Source organism: Phoca vitulina, unplaced genomic scaffold, assembly GCF_004348235.1.
Source record: "Phoca vitulina isolate PV1807 unplaced genomic scaffold, GSC_HSeal_1.0 scaffold304, whole genome shotgun sequence".
In the NCBI taxonomy this organism is placed as follows: domain Eukaryota; kingdom Metazoa; phylum Chordata; class Mammalia; order Carnivora; family Phocidae; genus Phoca; species Phoca vitulina.
In genome coordinates this window covers 4,368-25,487 of record NW_022589991.1, presented here as the reverse complement: position 1 = coordinate 25,487, position 21,120 = coordinate 4,368, and the positions used below count along the sequence as shown (strand labels likewise).

General features: G+C 50.1%; 1 protein-coding gene across 1 annotated transcript; it reads left to right on the top strand.

Annotated features, from left to right (window-relative positions):
- The first annotated feature begins 640 nt into the window (after positions 1-640).
- On the top strand, positions 641-16,727 carry LOC116629150. Its single transcript, XM_032399447.1, has 9 exons — positions 641-2,001; positions 4,090-4,213; positions 4,374-4,437; positions 4,852-5,379; positions 5,859-5,979; positions 7,186-7,457; positions 10,567-10,702; positions 12,401-12,482; positions 12,757-16,727. The coding sequence occupies exons 1-9, from the start codon at positions 1,832-1,834 to the stop codon at positions 12,841-12,843; spliced, it is 1,584 nt and encodes a 527-aa protein (XP_032255338.1). The 5' UTR covers positions 641-1,831; the 3' UTR covers positions 12,844-16,727.
- Positions 16,728-21,120: the final 4,393 nt, after the last annotated feature.

Genomic DNA, 21,120 nt, shown 5'->3' with positions numbered 1-21,120 from the left:
CTCCAGATTTTACTGGGGTGGTGCATATTACACAGGATATGCCTGTGTTACTTCCTAAAATCTGAGAAATTCTTAACTCCAAAATACGTCTGGCTCAAAGGGTTTCAAATAAGGGATTTGAGGGCCTGTTTTTCCCTCTGTCACCCCATCATACAGTTCATGCATAATTCGTGCTGCTGAGTTTACCTTCGAGATACTCAGTTTTTTTAAAAGATTTTATTTATTTATTTTTAAAGATTTTATTTATTTATTTGAGAGAGAGCATGAGCAGGGGCACCAGCAGAGGGAGAGAGAGGAGCAGATTCCCCGCTGAGCAGGGAGCCTGCTGTGGGGCTCAATCCCAGGACCCCAGGATCATGACCTGAGCCGAAGACAGACACTTAACCGACTGAGCCACCCAGGCGCCCCAAGATACTCCTTTCTTTCCAGTTCTTTCAATTTCCACTCCCTTCCCCATAGGCTGTGTAGTCCCCTCCTGTCCCCTTGATTTGTCCTTCATGTAGCAGCCAGAGAGTTCACAGGCAGCAGATGGGCCACGGTGTGCACCTGAGCCCGCAATCTGAGCTTGTCTGCTCTCCGGCCTCTCTGTCAGACTCTCCCCCAGCTTTCTTCACAGTCGCCATGCTGCTTCCTTGCTGTTCATACAACTCCCGACATCTTCCCTCGTCTCAGGAGCTCAGCATGTGTTGCTCCCTCTGCCAGAGGCTGGAGCCGGGCCCTCTGTGTGGCTGGTGCCTTTCTTCCTTTCTGGTTTCTGCTGTAAATGTCACCCTGTCTAGGCAGTGCCCCCTTTATTCTCCAGTGTAGAGTCTTGTTCACCCTCTGGCTCCTCCCTCAGGCCTCCGTTCTGTCTGCCTCCTGTCGCTGCACTGCAGGCCCCCTGAGGGAGCGGCCACCTCAGTTGTGCTTGTGACAGGATCCACGACACCTAATGTAACACCTGTGAGTCAGAGGGGCTCAGTTTTTCAAATCCGTCAAAGTAAACAAACAAGGGAAAACACGGAGTTGTAATAACTCTGTTGAGGCGCTCGGTGATGAAATGTGTGAATGACATCAGTGATGGAAAACTCCCAGGAGAGGGATTATAAACTCAGTCTGGACGGTCCATAAATGTCTCTGAGGAGCTGACGTGTAGGGGAGACCTGAGAGATATGACGGGGACAGCACACCAAGAATGGGCATTTCTTGCCCAGGACTACATCCTGCAGGTGGCAGGGTTCCCTGACAACTGTGCCCAAGGCTGATGGCTGCATCCTGGCAGCAGACTGGAAGTCACAGCCTCGCAAAATGGGCTTTTTCTGATACTGTGGAGGGAAGGCTGAATGATTGTTGGTACCTCCCTTGCTGAGATGATCCTGAGAACATTGGAGTTAAATGCGGGAACCCCACACAGACCATTGGGCTGTGTCGGGAGGCCAGCACCAGGCATCCTTGGCCATCTCCGGAGTCTGGTTGTGTGAACAGGTCGCACTGGCTTGGTGAGCTTGGTGGGGCACAGACCAGAACCACTTCATCCCTCTTGGCTCAAAATGCACTCACTGAGCATGCGAGGGAGCAGCCCTGCTGGGTGGGAGAGAAAGGTCTTTCACGCAAGATATGGGTCAAACCTTGGACCCTCAAATCCAACCATGTAGCTCTGTGAGTCTGCCTCTCATATGTTCTGTGGCCCCAGGCCTGTCGTTTGCCTTCCTCTTGACTCCTGCTCCTCACCTGTAAGGAGTGACTGAGAGCTGCTTTATGGGAGGGCTGAAGGGCTGATGGGACCTTGCCCCGCCCCTCAGCCAGCAGCTCTTCCCGAGGGTCAGGTCGGGTTGGAGGGCAGTGCTCCAGGATGGGTGAGGGCGGCCAGGTCTCAGTAGGCTTTTCTCGGCAGGGTTGCCAGGTGCCTGGAGGCAGCCAGGAGCTGGTACAGCTCTGGAACGACATTCACTACCGCCAGGTCATGAAGCGGCTGGGCGTGGCCGTGCTAACCCCAGTGCAGAAGTTCCGCTGCAGAAAGAGGTACACCGCTAGCCTTTATTTGTGCGTGTTCCCCAGGACTCCTGAGGGATCTGCCATCTAAAACCACAGTGGGGCTGAGGTAAGGCAGAGACAGGGAGATAAATGCAGGAAAAGTCAGAAAAAGCAGTAATAGTCAAAAGGTGATAGGCTCTGCATCAGCCCGTGTGCCCAGCACTGAGCCACACTCTCCACCTGCTCAGCTGGACATGGGGGTGCATTCCTACTTATGCCTGCAGGGCAAGGAGAAGGAGCCACTGCCTTCCAGTGAGGGCTCTGCAGGGGAGGAGGCAGCAGGTGGACATCCTGACCTCACTCTCTTCCTCTTGTCTTCTCCTCCTGTGGGAGATGCCCAGCACGTGTACCTTCGGTCATCTGATTCCCACAGACTGGCTTTGCAGGCGCCATGGGCCTGGGTCTGCAACACCACCCCTCAGGGCTGCAGGGCCTTTTAAAGAGAGGTAAAGATGAGAGTGATGTGAGCATCAGACGAGATGTATGTGGTGCTTAGGAGATTGCCTGGCACATGAGAGACGGTGGGTCCTCGTTAATAGTAATTACCACCATAGCCATTATCAGCGCTAAGGAAACATTACAGCTGCTAATTACTATTATTCCTTCATCACCACTTATGGATGAGTAAACTGAGGCACAGAGAGGTCAGCACTTGCCCAAGGTTACAGAGGAGAGAGACGCAAAGCTAGGACTCCAGGCTAGACACTGAGACTGTAGAGCCTTTGTTCTTGATCTTGGGTGTTGCCCACTGACCAGGAAGGGCTGTAGATCTGGCTCTGAGCTCCTGGGAGCCCAAGTAATGGGATTTCTGCGCTATGGGGCCTGGTTACTGGAAGAAGAGATAGATTCCTTCTGGATCAGAGAGAATTTTTTTTCCTGGTGCCTGCCAAAGAACGAGATACGTCCTCAAAACCCAGCAGTTCATCAGCCTTGGGGGTCTTCAGGAATGGAATCATGTCCCTCCATACAGTTGCTGATGGCCTGGCAGAGTACAGTTCAGTAGATGATTTGGGGATCAGTATGCAGTGTTTGTGAAGAGGCCCCTGATTGCTGGGTGCTGTTGGAGTTGCTGGGGATATAGCCTGGGCCCTACTCTCCTGGAGCTGACACTGGGTGCAGACAAGGGACAGTAGAGAGGACACAAAGTAGATTCCATAGTTCAGAGTGGGGAGTACTAGACAGAGAGTGTGCTTAGTAGAGGACTATGCCACCTTTGTTCTTTGTTTTGGGGAGGGGGGTGCAGCGCGGGCTCCTCTAAGCCTTGGCAGAGAGGCCTGAGTGTGGGGATGGCAGCCCTTGGAAGTGTAAGGAGGGGGTGATACTGGAGTTAGAGCGATGGTTGGTCCACCACCTGAGGGTGGTGGTGTCTCCTATAGGGGTGTCACCTAAGGGTGGTTGGTACCAGAGAGAGGCAGGAGGCTCTTGGGAGTCTCTGGGTGTGTCAGGGCAGATTTTGGAGGATTTGCTGACAAGCCGGATGTGTTGGAGGAGGTTAAGAGAGAATAAAGCCAGCCTGCAGGGCTCTTGGCCTGATTGGCTGGAACATGGTGGTTTCTCACTGAGATGCACAGAATTGGGGCCTGGGGGAAGACTGGGAGAGTGAAGGATCAAGCTCCATTTGGGATGTGGTATGTGTGGGATGCATTTTTGACATCCATGGTGATTTGTTCAGTTGGTGTTTGAATATCTTGGGTGTTCCCCGCTGGTACCATTTGTTTATATATCAGTTTTTCCTTTTGGAAAAATTCATGCATATACACAGTAAAGTGAGTGGCATGACCAACCTCAGTGCCCTCATCATCCACTTTCAATAGCTATGGGCCATTGGTCACCTCTGGCATCTCAGTGAGTGGTACTGGAGAGCTTGGTGACCCCCGTGAGGGCGTGCAGGTGAAAACGGGCTGGTGCTGGGCCCCTCCGTCCTTCAGAGGATGGACTCCTGGGACTCAGCAGCACACAGCTTGGAGGGGGGCAGCCAGTGAGATAAGAGGTGTCCAGGGGTGCACAGTGTTTGGGAGCCCATGAGGTGCGTCCAGGAGGAGCGTCTGTAACCACCTCCTCACTGTCCTTATCCAGGAACCCACCACCCCCCTCCCTCTGCCCGGACGGCCTGAAGAGCCGGAACTTTCCCAGAGAGGTTCGCCAGAAGCTGCACGACTTTGCCTCTGGCGTGAGCACCAACCCCAGCAAGGCCGAGAGGGTAAGAGCCGAGGAGCTGGAGGCCGGGCCACCCTCCCCTTAGCCGCCCCCCGACCTTAGGTGACCCCCACCCTTGTCCCGTCCCTCCCCCGGGCCTTCCGAGTGGCCCGTCTGCCAGGGCGCTGGTGGCTTCTGCTTCTCCGAGCTTCCCTGGAGGACAGGAGCTCACTGGCCGGCGGCTGCTGACCATCCAGCCTGCACACGTGGAGGGTTTAGTTTTCTCAGGTGGGGTCATCCTGTCCCCACACGGCCAGGCACGGGGTACCAGGGTGAGGAGACTGCCGTCGTGGAGCTTCCAGCGTCAGGGGGCAGATATTTGCAGAGCTCAGTACCTGCTGAGGCCGGTGGGCGCCCTCCGCACCGCAGCCCCCGGAAGCTGGAGGGACGGAGTCGGGGGCAGGCTGTGAGGGAACAGCCGGGACGCCCCCCGAAGGAGTCCGTTTCCTGCGGCTCCGAAGTCCGGGCCTGTTCTCTCCACCTACTTCTCTGCTCTGTCCAATCGGCAGGGCGCTCCTGTGTTAGTTCCACCTACTTATCTCCCTCATCCAATCAGCAAGGCTTGCCCAAGTGGGGGCTTGCCCAATCAAGAGGGCGCTCCTGTGCCTGCTCCACCCGCCACGCTCCCTGTCCAATCGGCAGAGCTCTCCCAGCGATCGCCGCGCCAGCTCTGCGGGCTGGCTTCCGCCGCCGCTCGCGGACCAGTGGCCCTCGGACGCCGGACTCTGGAGCGCGCCGGGTCTCCTGCGGGCCGTGGCGCTGCCCGGGCCCGCTCCGTGTCTGCGTTAGCGTCGGCGGGAGGAGCGAGGCCGGGCTGGAGGACGTGCCTGGCGGCGCCGAAGACCGCGCTCGGATCCCCCGCCCGGAGGCCGCTCAGGGCGGGAGGCGGGGCCCGCCCCTTCGGCTGCTCAGGGGGCGGTGGCGGGGCTAGAGGCTGTGCTGTTTTGGAGCAGGAGAACCTGGCCCTGGAGACGAGCCTGACTGTTGAGCAAGTGTACAACTGGTTCGCCAATTACCGGCGGCGCCAAAGGGCCCTTCTCCAGCGCCTGCAGCCAGCCCCGGAGAACGCACTAGAGGAGCCCAGTGTGAGGGAGAGGGCTCCGGACCGCCCGCAGCCCTCAGGCCAGCCCCGCCTTGGCCCTGGGGGTGTGGACAGGCCTCAGTGGCCAGGTGAGTGGCTCCAGGGCCCCACCCTCTTTGCGGTTGCGGGCTTCTTCCTGACGCCCGGCACCCTCTCTGTAGGGCTAGGCCTAGTGAGGGTCACTCTGTTATAGGGACAGCCCCTCCACTCCCAGTGTGCACTTGTAGGACGTGCTCTTGGGGTGAGCGAGATCCCTGACGCTGAGGGTAAGGATGGGCTCAGGATGGGCCCCAGTGAGGCTGCAGCAGCTGGTTTGCATTTAGAGGTCACTGTGTGTCCAGGGCCAGGAGTCCGTGAGCCGACTTGGGAAGCGAGCCAGCCACCATGATTTAGGGGTTCCTGGGTTTGTAGTTACGGATTGGCTTCAGACAAAAGACATTTAAGGAACAAAGGATATTGTAATGATTCGGTAGTAACACCCTTTCCCAGCCAGCAGGGCTGCTCTTAACCTGCTGGGATGGGACTCAGAGCATCACCAAGCCTCCCCTCCTCCCTGATTGGCTTTCAGCAGGACAGGAGGAAAATGGGCCTGCACAGTCCAGGGAGACCACTCAAGGGCCATGGGAGTCGCTGGCCCTGGCCCCAGACTTTTCTGGAGATGAGACTCTGCCGAAGCCGTTGCCTCCCAGGTACTGCCGTCCCCACAGCCCGTGGGACCATCACCTCCCACGTACTGCCATCCCCACAGCCCGTGGGACCATCACCGTATTTAGTTTCACCGTCTTGGGTGGATGACCAGGCCTGGAGCAGGCATGTGAATGTTGGGGCTGACAGTGAGACCAGGTCAGTGACTGCTGAGAGCAGAGAGACCTCCGTGATTCTGGGGTGGAGAAGCCGCTGGTAAGGAGTCCGTATCAGGGACCCCACACTTGCTCCTTGGAGCCTGGCTCACAGCCTGACTTCATGTGTATATTGGAGAATGGGGAAAACAGAGTTGGAAAGAAACATATGCAGGCTTACTTCCTAAAGCCAAACCCTAGCTATTGTTTCTTTTTTATTTCTGGTATTTTGTATTGTTTCTATATCATTGAGTCAGTAACAGCTAATATTTCTTGAGTTCTGACTGTGCACTAGGCACTGTCCAAGCACGTTCCCTCACCAGGGATGAGGCATGGACCTGACGTAAGGATAAGGAACGTGCTGGCCATCAGCACGACTAGGTCTGAGAGAGGGTCCAGGTTCCACCTTGTGTAACCATCAAGATGTGGACACTTTTTCTATTTACCATTGTGACATCAGCATCTCTCATGACACTCCCTGCACCTGGCCCTTCCTATGCAGGCTGGCCACTGCCCAGGTGTATGAACTTAGGCAGGTTCCTGTGAGCTCTCAGTGCCGTGCGTTTCTCATCTGCGAGATGGGGAGGGAATACGATGCAGGTTGTTGCAGAAATTACAGGGGTAGGGGAGGGGCGTCACAGAAGCCCAGGAGCACCATCTGAGACACAGCGAGTGTGCAATATCGAGTCTTTAAATTATTATCAACGACTGCCTAATATTCCTGTAAGATCAGCCATCATCATTCATTCCACTATTAGGGTCTTCCTAATCATTTCCTGCTTTCAGTATTGTGGAACAATGCTTCATTGAAGATCCTTTTAAATGAACTGCTAATGTGTCTTAGGTTTCCAGTAATAGTATTTTTTTAAGTGTTCTGGAACCCTTGCAGCCACAGGTAGAACTGTGAAAACAAGGCAGTTAGGGATCTGGTGGGCCCCACAGCCGTCAGTGGCTACCTGGATTCCCAAATGGGGCTGGAGTCTCCTCCCAGGCCTCTCTGCCCTGGCCTGAGGGAGTCTCTGCCCTCCAAGGGATGGTGTTTGCTGTCTTTCCCAGGTCTCTGCAGGGCGGTGAGATGTACCAGGAGGGGCCTGGCCACAGTCCTGCCACTCTCCCCCACATCTGCCCAGGCCCTGGCCTCTGCCCTCTGACTGCTGGCAGTGACATGCTGGACCCTTCTTTGGCTGCCCCTGAGTCATGGCTGATGTCCCTTGCACTGGCGTCCTCCAAGGAAGTTTCCTTCCAGACTGGGCTGGACCTCATGATGCGCCCCACAGATGCCACTGTGGCTGTGTCCATCACTGCCCTCGGTGAGACCAGCACCACAGGTGGGTCCATTCCACACAGACCGTGCTCTTCTGCACAAGATGCCACAACTACTTGGGTTTCATTTGAAGGGGTGTGGGAAGGATCAGCACTCTCCTACTTTTCTAGTTTGCAAAGTGAAATGTGCATACGACTAAAAGTAAGACAGTGAGGAAAGAGTTAAACGAAATGAGACAGCTGCCACCCCTGCACTCCCATTGCAGGCCACCTGACTTACTGTCACCACTTGCTGCAACAGAGGACAGCTTACCACATCTCGTGACTGAAATATCATTTCCTTAGTTTCATCTTAGTTCTTATTGTAGCTAAAAGTACTTCTAAAGAGGGGCGCCTGGGTGGCTCAGCCGTTTAGCGTCTGCCTTCGGCTCAGGTCATGATCCCAGAGTCCTGGGATCGGGTCCCGCATCGGGTTCCTTGCTCCGCAGGGAAGCCTGCTTCTCCCTCTCCCGCTCCCCCTGCTTGTGTTCCCTCTCGCTGTCTCTCTCTCTCTTTCTCTCTCTCTGTCAAAAAATAAATAAAAATCTTTAAAAAATTAAAAAATTAAAAAAAAAATAAAAGTACCTCTAAAGAATATGTATTTAGATATATATTTGTCTACCAAATACAAAAGCATCTTGTGACATCTCACCTTGTGAGGAGGATATTGGCACCATCAATTTTCCCGTCACCTAAATTTCTTAGTCTTCTGTGGTTGTGTCTTTACTTTCTTGGGGTTTCTAATTGCCTTCCTTTCTTCTTATGTTACCTGTTTTTATCGCATCTGTAACTTCTTCCAGTTTTCCAAGTGTCTCCTCTGAAGACTGGTGGCTGGGAGCCCTCCTTCCTGTTTCCACCCAAGTGACGTTTCCCTAGACCTGGTGTGGAGTCAGCACCCCAAGAGCACTCCTTTCATTGCCTCCGTGGTTTGGGTCACTGTTTCCTGAATTGCAGGTCTTGTCCTGTCTTCATTGACTTCTTTGTTATGTTTGAGAACGTCTTCACTTAACTGCAAGAAAGGGGGCTTGCAAGATCAATTTTCTGAGTGCTTACGTGTTGTGAAATTGTCCTTAACCTGCCCTCACGTTTGATGAACAATTCGGCAGGGACAGAATTGTGAGTTTAAATATTTTCCCTTAGATATTTGCAGATATATTCGTATCATTGTTTGTAGCATCTGATGTTGATGTCATCCTCTTGGCTTCTTTGCAGATCACATATTGTTCCTTTCTTGGAGTTTTTTTGTTTTGTTTGTTTGCTTTAAGTCTGGGTGTTCTGAAATTTCACAATTATGGTCCTAGGTGTGAGTCTCTTTAATTCACTTTTCTGTTAAGCCTTTCAATTTAAAGAAGATAACAATGTCTCCTCTAAGGTCTGGGTATTTTTTGGATAATATTCCTTAATAATTTACCCCCTCCATGTTCTTCGTTCTCTTTAGAGCACAAATCTTACGATGATTTTGGAAATCCTGGGCCAGTCTCCCCAGGTGCTTACCTTTTTTTTATGTTTCTCTTCTTTTTTATTGTATGTGCTTTGGGGGTGTTAGAGTCTGTCTTTCAAAATTCCAATTTGACAGTTATACTTTAAGAGAATTCCAAGCTGTTTTTTTATTTGAATTTTCGTCACGGATTGTGTTACTTTTTATAGATGCAGTATCTTTTATTTTTCTGAGTATTCTCAATAGAAGTTTCAAAAAACATGCTTTGTTGTCTGAAGGCAGGAATATTGGGGCTGTGGATTCTGGCCCTTCCTTGAATAGAGGAGGATGAGGGGTCGGAAGGAGGAAGAGTCCTGGAGACTCATTGCTCTGGAGGCAGCTTTTCAGTTTGATCATATTGGTCCTTCATTTTTCCATGTCCTTTTTCCACTGTCAGAGACCTATGTTTGTCTGTCCATATTTACCAACAAGGCTGGAGTGGGGCGGTCACTGGGGACAGCTTCACATGGGGACGAGGGGAGCTGGTCTTCACACCAGGTCCAGCCCATGTGAGGGTGACATTCTGTAGGAATTGGTGAGCCTCCCTGCCGACTGACCGCGTGAGCACCAGGATGTCTCCCTGCTCTCCCTGACTGCTCCCTCCCTCCCAACCTCCCACCTTAAGGTTCTCGGGACCTGACCTATACCCTACCTTCCTTTCAGATGCCCTGCCAACATAGGACGGTACTTGTGTCCTGGGTCTGCAGAACTGGGGACATCTTCCTCCCACTAATTCCCCCTCCCCTGACTCTCCCTTTGTTCTGGGCTTTTGGCTTCTTGTCTTCCTCTTGGAGGAAGAAGATGTAACCTAGTGATCTTTTAAGTTTGAACCAGAAATGCTCAAATTAGCACTTAAATTATATTTAACGTACCTCAGAGTATTTCTAGAGTTCTGCAGAAAAGAGGAAACAGCAGAAAGTGGAGGTAGAATCACATACTTGAATGGTCAGGAAAGTTCCTTTGGTCTGAGATTGGGCTGCTGGCTGGCAGGTTAGGTTGTCACTCTGGCAGACGGCGGGGAGGACAGGGTGCGCCCGGCCCAGCTGGCCTGCTGTTCTGTCTGAGGTCAGGGACTCTGACGCTAGGGTTACCACCTGGTGGACTTCTTACCTTCCTTCACTCCGAAGTGGCTCGAAGTTTGTCGACCCAGAACTGATCAGATCTACCATGGCTTATCTGTAAGAGTCAGAGGTATACTGAGATATCCTCTGCAACATTTCCTGTAGAGAGCGGGGCAAGGTAAGGTAGTGATACTTTGCATCTCTGTGAAATCGTGGCGAAACCTGAGGTGAAAGGTGAAAATGGACGTGGCCCAGCCTTTGATGAACCAGCACGGGACAGACTGAGAAGTTCTCACATGGCAGCCCTGCGTGTGGGGCAGATTTGGATGCTGAGTCTTTGACGCTGGGGGCTGGCCTAAAGTCTGGGTTGATGAAGCAAAATTTGAAGTCCACAAAATTGGGCTTAATTTTTGTTTCTGGAAGCCTAAAAAGGCAGTTGAAATCAACAGTTATGACTCTTCCTTCCTCAGCAAGGGAGGCTGAGGCTTGGGGCCGGCCAGGTCAGATGCTGCTTTTCTCCGTGGAGGTCTCGATTGTGCTGCTTGTGGGCTGTGTTCTGTCCTCCCAGCACTGGGTTGTGGAATTTTTTCTGTGTAGGATTCGCTGACCCACCTGTTGGCAACCCCCCGAGCATGTACCTGGAGGAAGGTTCAGGCACCAGCATTGGCCAGGCAGAACAACAGGCGGGCGGCTTCCTGGTGACACAGCCTCCCGAATTCCTCCTAACCCAGAGGTGAGCCACGCAGAGCCATGGGTAGGGTATTCCTGGTTTATAGACTTGCCACCTCAGATGTGCAGATTGAGTCCTTTCCTTATGGATTTCTGGACAATACATCATCATCCCCAGCCTACATCTACCAGAAGAGGGTGGTTTTTCCCTGAGACAGAAGAACACCCAGAAATATCAGAGCAGACACGGGTGTCTGTATTGTGGACAGTGCTCACACTTTGCCTCTGCCCCAAGATCACCCTGGATCCCAGAAGCCACTTTTTGGCATGTTGTTTTCCCCAGACAGAGGCTGTCTGAGTTTTTAAGCAGCATCAAGATCCTGATTTTATGTTCCAAACTGCAGTTTGAAAGGTGCTTGAGAGGGCTGTGACTAGCCTAGGTGCTGCAGACTGTGGCCGTGGGGGCCAGAACAACAGGCCAGGAGAATCTGGAGGTTGAGAAGAGAGATCAGAGGAATGTGAGAAGTCGGAGGTCCTCTGGCGGACAGGGAATCTATGATAGGGGTCACCAGGACTAGGTCCCCAGTGTTCATAGTCTCCCCAGTCTGGGAGCTGAACGCCAGGTGCCCAGTGAGAGCAGAATTACAGGGCAGCGTGTGAGAGAGAGAGGGAGCAGTTGCTCGAGTCACAAATTGTATTTGCTGAACTAGCCAGAGGGTGAGAAAATGCAGACTTTGCAGACGGACTCACTTTTCCATTCATGACCAGGAACCTGGATGGAGAAAATGCCGCCACCAGGTTCCTCATGGCTGTCTCATCCTTGCACCCCAATGGCCCGGCCCATCCTTGCTCGATGTGATGACCTTGAGTCCTTCTCGAACAGTAGATTCATTGGGCACCGTTGGCATTCAGTAAAGCACCATGTTTGCGCGGTACCCGTGAGAGTTTTCTGAGTGTAGCTTCTGTACCCACCACATGCTGAGCCGTGTCTGTCCGTCCCCCTGCCACCATCCCCGCCACCTGCAGGACCGTGGATCTCCTCTCTTTAGCTGCATTTTCTAGAATTCCATGTGAATGAAATCCAAAAGTTTTGAATTTTGTGTGGGAGCGGTGGGTCTAGCTTCTTTTCCTCTGCTTGAGTACTTTGGGATTTTCCCTGTTGCTGTGTGTATCAGCAGTCCATTCCTCTTTGTGGGTTCTGTTTCCTTGATGCGGATGGACCGTGCTGTTTTGACCCATCGCCTGTTGGTAGGCATTTCTGAGTTCCCAGTTTGGGGTCACTGTGAGCATTCCCGGGTGCATGTGGGTCTGCCCGTGTGCCTTCCTGTCTCTGGGGTGTGGACACGCATAGGAGTGGAATGGCTGTAGGCGTGTGTTTGCCTTTTAGGGAACTGCCACACTGTTGTCCTGAGTGGCTACACCTGTCACCTTCCCTGCTCTCCCTGCTGCTCCCCTAATTTGATCCCGATGGCACCCCAGGCCTGGCCCTTCTTGACCTCTTCCTTCGGGTTTCCGTTTGTTGGTCCTTCTCTGTGAGCCTCCTCAAGTGCTCTCTGCCTCACCCAGGCCACCCGCCTGAGGTGTCACACAGGTCCCTCTAGCACCTGCACACCCAAGGGCCCCATGGGAGGACGCTCTTCTTGAAGAGCGTACCTGGAAGGGCTGCTTACCCGCAGAGAGCTGTCAGGTCATGTCACTCACAGGGTGGACCGTGACCTGGTGCCCCGTCGATACGGGGCTTGTCCTGATGTCTCTTTTCCAGTCCCCTGGAGTTGGCACCGGGCCCCTCCTTCTCCAGCCCTGTTTCTGCTGTGGACCTGAGCCAGCCCTTGCCCTCCAACCAGGTGAGACCCTACCACCAGGTAGTGTGGGTGTCCCTCTTTACTCTTGGATCCTCGGGTCATACCTTTGGAGTGAATAAACCAGGCAAATGTAACAAGGGGCAGGGATGCCTCAAGGCTGGACATCAGTTAAACGGGACCTGGGAGGTGGGTTCTGTGGGCTCGTGTTTCTGACTGAGTCCAGAGAGGGTGGGTCCGGAGGTAAGGGGTGGCAGGGTGGGAAGGTGGAGCCAGGCAGAAGGGTGCTTCTGTGTGTGATGCTGTGTTGGCTTTCCAGGTGCAGTGGCCCGATGGCCAGGCCTCCAGCGACGCCTTCTGGGGAGCCAGGATGCTTCTTGAGCTTTCAGGGGGCAGCCTGGGTTGAGATGTCCCTTTGGGGTATCCAGCCAGTGCTCCCAGGGGAGCAGGTGTGGACATCTAGCCTTTCAACACATGTTACGTAGAGCTTTATTCCAACTGAAGAGAGGACCCCAGAGTTCCTTGGGGCGTTCCAGTGAGAAGCATTGAGGTTGCGTAGCCCCCTGCCATGTTTGAATAGTTTGGTTGGCAACTCAGTGTATCAGAGGAAGCATTTGAGAAACGCTCTTGAGCTCAGAAGTCCAAGGGGTCAGTTTCACTCAGGCAGCGGGGGAGTGTGGAGTCAAGCTCCTGGGCAGGTTCTGGGCAGAGAACGCCTTTCTGGAGATAGAGGAGAATGTTGCCCTGCTGTCTGCCCTCCCTGCCCTGTGACAGTTAAGTTGGCGAGTGGGGCATGGGCAGTGTTCTGACATTTCTATGTCTTGGGGGTGGGGGCTTCTACAGAAGCTAATATGGTTGGGATGGCTCAGGCAGGGTGGGGCAGGGTGCATTTTCCCCGCAGGTTGTAATTCATTGTGTTTGTAAAACAAATGTTCTATTCAATTAAATTACAGTTCAATGTTCTGAACTCTCCCCTTTTACTCACTTAACTACATCTTGGACACCTGTCCCTGTCAGTCCTTTGCCTTTCTGTCCCTGGCTGGCATTTCACAGTATGAGTGTACCCTATTGATCTGATTGTTTCTAATGTGTCTGTTTTATAAGCAAGGTCACAGTGGGCGTCTCTGCCCTTTGCCCTTTACCTGAGTGTTTTGTGGGAGAAGGAATTGCCCTGGTGCTAGATGCCACCATGTCCAAGCGCACAGGGCCCCAGGGGCCGAGTGTGATGTGATTCCTGATGCAGAGGTGACTTTGACGCTCAGGACTGTCACCGCCAGGAACAGGCCCTTGGTCCTTGCCTTACCCATTGTGTCAGTTGACAGTGGTGTGCTGAGCAGGGAGCAAAGTCAGTTTTGTGCTCTCAGGCGGCTCACAGGCTCATCAGGAATAAGCAGGCAATCATGGGTAGTTGCTGAGAGGATGGTGTGAAGTGAGGGATGGCTGAGAACCCAGGGTATGTGGTGCTTGAATGACAAGACGCTGAGAGCTTCCTGAATGGGCGGCGGGGGCGGGGGAGTGGCAGCTGAGCTGAGACAGCTGTGCTCCCCCACCACAGCCCCAGGGCTCTCAGCTGTACTCCTCTCCCCTCACCTTTACTCTGTAGACCGTGGACCCATCCTATCCCTTCCTCATCGCCACAGTGGCGCTGCCCAAGCACCAGCAGTAATATGTACTTCCTCTCAGGGACGCTCACTCGCATCCTGTTCCCTAGAATCAGGAATCTTTTAGTTGTCAAATCTTTCTTTATTGTGAAACAGTCACAAACTTATAAAAAGTTGCAAATAGAACACAAACATTTTTTCCTTTCATCCTTTTGAGAACAAGTTACTGAGCTGATTCCTGTTTCCTTGAGATAAGGAATTCTGCATTCTCCTCGTGCGATCACCAGTCAGGAAGTCAGTGCTGGTATTTCCCCACCTTCTTCCAGACCTCACTAAAGTCTAATCAGTTGTCCCGGCAACACCCTAAATGACAGATGGATCCCGTCACATTGCATGTGCTGCGTGCCCTTGACTGTCTTGTCATTTAGGCCACAACAGGCCTGATCTTCTCCTGGACTTTAACGACTTTGACACTTTGGAAGAGTACAAGCCAGTTATTCTGTAGAATGTCCCCCAGAGTGGCCGTGTTGGATGTTTCTGTGCAATTAGGGAAATACCCCAGAAGTGACACGAGGCACTTACCCTGTCTTACAGATAGCACATGATTTTGATTGTCCAGTTGTTGTTGGTGCTCATCTTGATCACTTCATTAGGGTGTTTTCTGCCAACCTTCTCCACTACAGTTACTCTTTTTGTATATTTTGGGAGGTAGTGCTTTGAAACTGTGTAAACATGCTGTTTCTCATCAAGCTTTCCATTGACTCATGGATTTCTCTAATGTGCTTACATTTTCATAATTCATGAACACATTACTAACCTAGTTCTGGCATCGCAACGGCACCAGCTTCCTTCACGTACAGTCACAAAGTGTACACCCAGGAAGATTCACTCTTCAACCTTATGTGCCACTCAGCTACGTGGTGATTTGTTTTAATCATTGAGGTACGTAACTCATCGTGCATTATCTGTCACCGAAGGAAGCACAGTGATCCAATTCATCCTGCCCTCAGTCATTCAAAGTCTGCATAAAATATCTGCACAGTTGATAAACACTTTAGAGAGGGTTAGGGATTAACCCTGGGGTGTGATGGGCGGTGCCGCCCTTTGGCCTTCCCTGGAAATGTGCAGAGCTCTGGACCCATCCCAGTCTTGGCCTTTCCTGAGCCGAAAGGAAGTACCTATATGTGAGGTGGTCACGGTCTGAGGCAAGAACCTCCTGGACGGGCTGTGGGAGCACCTCCTGGGGAGTCTCCTTCCCCCACCCTTTACAGACACCGGGCTCGATCCTAAAAGTTCCAGAGCACAGGCTCAGCCAGCTGGATCGTGTCCATTTTGTGGCACGTGGACTGAAGTCTCTGGAGCTGACTGTTGACTGAGACTCGAGCTCCTTTGGAGGGGCTCCTGTGCAGTGGTCAGACATCCTGAGTGGCTGGAGGCCTCTCCCCGTCCCGCATGCCCAGCGCCTGTGCACCCAGCTCCCACCCTGAGGCCCACACTTCCCTTTCTGCTGTTTGATCCCAGGCCACTCTGAGAGAGATGTGTTGGCCCTAGAGAGTGTTCTGCCCTTACCCCCTTGAGGGGCCAGCCTGGGTCCAGTGGACATAGGTGCTGTGACCAGGCCAAGGGTCCTCTTCCTGTGCCTTGTGGAGGCACTTCCCTTCTTGAGATGAAAAGGGATATGGGGGCTGTTTCAAATGGCTGATGGCTGACAGGGGCCCAGAGGAGGTGTCGGAGGCTTTCTGGGCTCTAGTAGTGGCAGGGGGGATGTTCAGTGATCAGCTCCAGGGAGGCCAACTTCTCTGCCTCTCCTTGTCTTCATAGTTGTGTGGGCCCCAGGAGGTTGAGAGGTGTGGCCAGACCTCCCAGACAACCAGGGCCAGAAGTGATCACCCAGCAGTGGCTTTGGTCTGTGAAGGGCCCTGCCTTCACCCCCACCCTCCATGGTGTGGAGACTGCTGGAGAGGGCAGAGGGTGCCTGTGTTGATCTCTTCAGTCAAGCTACGTGGCCTAGAATAACAGATCTGCTGTGTCACAGGTCTAGAGGCTGGAAGTGTGATGTGGGTGATGTGGTCATGAAGGCTCAAGGGGAGCTTTCTCCAGGTTCCAGTACTTCCTTGGTTTGGGACCGCAGAGCTCCAGTCTTCACACAGCACTTTTCCTGTGTGTGTATCTCTGCCCGGTTCTTCTTGTTAATACCAACAAAATCTACCAACATAATCATGATCTGAGTGACTTCATCTTGACTTGATCATCTCTGAAGACCGTATTTCCATATCAGTTCTCATTCAGGGGTATTGGGGATTAGGAGTTCGACATCGGAAATTTGTAGAACATAGTTCAACCCATAATGGTGTCCCTGCCTCTGCCAGTGATCACCTCCCAACTGGCCCAGGAAGGCACTGTGGTGTCTCTGGGGTACCCCTTGGGTGCCTCAGGCAGAAGACCACATCCCGTCTGGCCACTGGCTGCCGGGGTTTGGGTGGTACTGGGATCGCCCACAGAGTGAGGGGTGGGATGAAATGGTTCTGGGCTTGGAGGTGCTGACGTTTTGAAGGTAGGATGAAATGGAGGCCTGTCTGGGTGCTGAGCCAGAGGCAATCATTTCTTGGGTATGATTATCAAAAGCACAGGTAATAACAGAAAAAAAAAAAAAAAATAGGACTTCATCAAAATTATAAACTTATGAATATCAAAGGACACTATCAAGAAACTAAAAAGATACACTACATCAAAAACAAAAACAAAACAAAACAAAAACCTAAAAAGATAACCTACAGAATGGGAGAAAATATTTGCAAATGATACATGTGATATGGGTTCAGGTTGCAGAATATATAAAGAACTTTTAAAATTCAACAACAAAAGTGCACAGGAGGGAGATTTGCTGTGGCTTTCCCAGAGACGTTTTGTGTTCCACAGTGAGCATAATCTTCTGACTCCTCAGTGGTTTATCTGTACTTTGTCATGTAGTAGTTCAGCACAATGTAGCATCAAAGCTTTGGCAGCTCGCTGTCATGGCACACTGTGGTACTTGTCCTAGAAGAGCGTTGTTTCTGGGCAGAGGCTCATGCAGAGAAAGGAGAAGTACTGCGACTGTCGCAGCTGCAAGGCCAGCCGTCCTGGTCTTCTTGCCTCATGAGTGTTGTGAAGGGCCTTTTGTTGTTTCAGTGTTAGCACAGTTGAAGAAATATACTGACAACTTGAAAACATGTATGAATATATGTGAGTTTAAATTTATGAGTACCCAAAACAAAATTTATTAAAAATTTTCTGGCTTTAAGGGAAGTAAGCTCATCGGTCATGGTTTTCTTGTGTTGAGAAGTTCGGTTTACGTGGCAGCATATTTATAGTGGTACATAACATGATGTTTGGTTGTAAACATTGACATATCCTACATTAGATGAAAAATGGAAATATATACAAAGCTTTGATATTAAAATCAGAATTTGTTAAAGCTCGGTTAACTGTCTCCCTGAGTTATTTTCCAATGGGAGATTTTAAGCAGCACTGCAAACTTTTCTATGCTAATTGGTCAGTTTCCATTTTCTTTATTTTTGGGTCTTTTGTTCATGTGTATTTTTACTAGGAAATCACCCATTTCCTCTGCTCTCAAGGCAACTTATTACAGTTAGTGTTAATGCTGGTCACTGGCTGGGGTAGGGCTTGTTAGGTTTCCCCACTGAAGTTCCTCTTGTACCACATCCTTACTGTGTGTCCAACGTAGGAGGAAATCACTCTGCGGAGCCCACGCTTGAGGAGAGGGGGTTAGTTTACCTCTGTCGTAGATGGCTGAGTGTCTACCTGAATTATTTGGAAATCTTCAGCAGATGTGTAATCATTAAAAAAATATATGTAATCATTTATTTTTACCAGTGTGGACAAGTGGGTAGTTATTTTAGGCCCTTGGTTATACTCCAGGACTACAGCGTTTGGTTGATCAGCTGATTTCTGTTGTGATTATTGAGAGCTTTTTCCATTGGCTCCTGTTTGCCTTTGACATATCCCATTTTTGTAGATTTTTCATTATTGGTGCTCTGTTACTGATACTTCAGGATTATCCTGACTGCTGTATTTACTGTTGCAGTCATGAGTGATGAGAGCAAAAGCAAGAAAAATGTCATTTAAATTAAATCTCCCTACAGCTTGCAGCCCATTGACAGATGCCTGAGACATGCAGAGGGTGAAGTTCCTCAAGGCGTTCAGGGGTGCCTTAATCCTTCATGTTTATATTTCATTAAAGACTAAAAGTAACTTTATCTTGACAATAGCTAAATTTTCAAGGTCCTGTAAGACCGTGCTTTCAGCAGGCAAAAATTCCTTAGAAACCTATGTTATCTCTACCTCCCCTCCCTCCACAAAACTTAAAATATGTAACCAGCCATCCCTCACACTTGCAGGCACAGCTCTTTCTGCCCGCAGGTCCTTCCATGCTATAATAAAAAACACCTTTTTTGCACCAAAAAAGTCTCAAGAATTCTTTCTCAGCTGTTCACTCGGGAACTCAAAACTTGAAAATTTCATCAATAGTAACAACTATTTCTTTAAAGAGCCCTGGCCCCTTTTATTAGAAAATGGTATTCAAAACTTCAGTGTGGGAGCTCAAAGTGCTCAGCTCACAATGCAAGGAAATACATGCATGTAAATAAGCCTCATGTATTTTTTTTTAAAGGTTTTTATTTAAATTCCAGCTAGTCAATGTACAGTGTAATATTAGTTTCAGGCATACAACCCGGTGGTTCAATGCTTCCATACAATACCTAGTGCCCATCGCAAGTGCACTCCCCAATCCCTATCACCCATCCAACCCATCCCCCCACCTACTTCCCCTCCAGCAACCATCAGTTTGTTCTCTACAGGTAAGAGTCTGTGTCTTGGAGGGCCAGATGGCTTCCCAGGGGAATTCTACCAAACATTTAAAGAAGAATTAATACCTATTCTTCTGAAACTGTTCCAGAAAATGGAAATGGAAGGAAAACTTCCAAACTCGTTTTATGAGGCCACCATTACCTTCATCCCCAAACCAAAGAGCCCATCAAAAAGGAGAATTACAGACCAATATCCTTGATGAACATGGATGCAAAAATTCTCACCAAAATACTAGCCAATAGGATCCAACAGTACATTAAAAGGATTATTCACCATGACCAAGTGGAATTTATCCCTGGGCTGCAAGGTTGGTTCAATATCTGCAAATCAATCAACGTGATACAATAACGAAAGAAAGAACAAGAATCCTATGATCCTCTCAATAGATGCAGAAAAAGCATTTGACAAAGTACAGCATCCTTTCTTGATCAAAACTCTTCAGAGTATAGGGATAGAGGGTACATACCTCAATATCATAAAAGCCATCTATGAAAAACCTACAGCGAATATCATTCTCAATGGGGAAAAACTGAGAGCTTTTCCTCTAAGGTCAGGAACACGACAGGGATGTCCACTATCACCACTGCTATTCAACATAGTACTAGAAGTCCTAGCCACAGCAATCAGACAACAAAAAGAAATCAAAGGCATCCAAATCGGCAAAGAAGAAGTCAAACTCTCACTCTTTGCAGATGATATGATACTTTATGTGGAAAACCCAAAAGACTCCTCCCCAAAACTGCTAGAACTCATACAGGAATTCAGTAAAGTGGCAGGATATAAAATCAATGCACAGAAATCAGTGGCATTCCTATACACCAACAAGACAGAAGAAAGAGAAATTAAGGAGTCAATCCCATTTACAATTGCACCCAAAACCATAAGATACCTAGGAATAAATCTAACCAAAGAGGCAAAGGATCTGTACTCAGAAAACTATAAAATACTCATGAAAGAAATTGAGGAAGACACAGAAAAATGGAAAAACGCTCCATGCTCATGGATTGGAAGAACAAATATTGTGAAGATGTCAATACTACCTAGAGCAATCTACACATTCAGTGCAATCCCCATCAAAATACCATCCACTTTTTTTTTCAAAGAAATGGAACAAATAATCCTAAAATTTGTATGGAACCAAAAAAGACCCTGAATAGCCAGAGGAATGTTGAAAAAGAAAAGCAAAGCTGGCGGCATCACAATTCCGGACTTCCAGCTCTATTACAAAGCTGTCATCATCAAGACAGTATGGTACTGGCACAAAAACAGACACATAGATCAATGGAACAGAACAGAGAGCCCAGAAATGGACCCTCAACTCTATGGTCAACTAATCTTCGACAAAGCAGGAAAGAATGTCCAATGGAAAAAAGACAGTCTCCTCAACAAATGGTGTTGGGAAAATTGGACAGCCACATGCAGAAGAATGAAACGACCATTTCCTTACACCACACACAAAAATAGACTCCAAATGGTTGAAAGACCTAAATGTGAGACAGGAGTCCATCAAAATCCTAAAGGAGGGGCGCCTGGGTGGCTCAGTCGTTAAGCGTCTGCCTTCGGCTCAGGTCATGATCCCAGGATCCTGAGATTGAGCCCCACATCGGGCTCCTTGCTCAGCGGGAAGCCAAGCTGCTTCTCCCTCTCCCACTCCCCCTGCTTGTGTTCCTGCTCTCGCTATCTCTGTCTCTGTCAAATAAATAAATAAAATCTTAAAAAAAAAATCCTAAAGGAGAACACAGGTAGCAACCTCTTCGACCTCAGCCGCAGCAATTTCTTCCTAGAAACACCGCCAAAGGCAAGGGAAGCAAGGGCAAAAATGAACTATTGGGACTTCATCAAGATAAAAAGCTTTTGCACAGCAAAAGAAACAGTCAACAAAACCAAAAGACAACTGACAGAATGGGAGAAGATATTTGCAAATGACTTATCAGATAAAGGGCTAGTATCCAAAATCTATAAAGAACTTATCAAACTCAACACCCAAAGCACAAATAATCCAATCAAGAAATGGGCAGAAGACATGAACAGACATTTTTCCAAAGAAGACATCCAAATGGCCAACAGACACACGAAAAAGTGCTCAACATCGCTCGGATCAGGGAAATCCAAATCAAAACCTCAATGAGATACCACCTCACACCAGTCAGGACGGCTAAAATTAACAAGTCAGGAAATGACAGATGTTGGCAGGGATGCGGAGAAAAGGGAACCCT

What these genes read in the sequence shown, in the direction of transcription:
- LOC116629150 (XM_032399447.1), top strand. Translation starts at nt 1,832, where the DNA reads ATGGGTGAGGGCGGCCAGGTCTCAGTAGGCTTTTCTCGGCAGGGTTGC. An exon ending in ACCCCAGCAAGGCCGAGAGG is followed by an intron (nt 4,214 to 4,373) that starts GTAAGAGCCGAG and finishes CCTGGAGGACAG; the next exon opens with GAGCTCACTGGCCGGCGGCT. An exon ending in GAATTCCTCCTAACCCAGAG is followed by an intron (nt 10,703 to 12,400) that starts GTGAGCCACGCA and finishes TCTCTTTTCCAG; the next exon opens with TCCCCTGGAGTTGGCACCGG.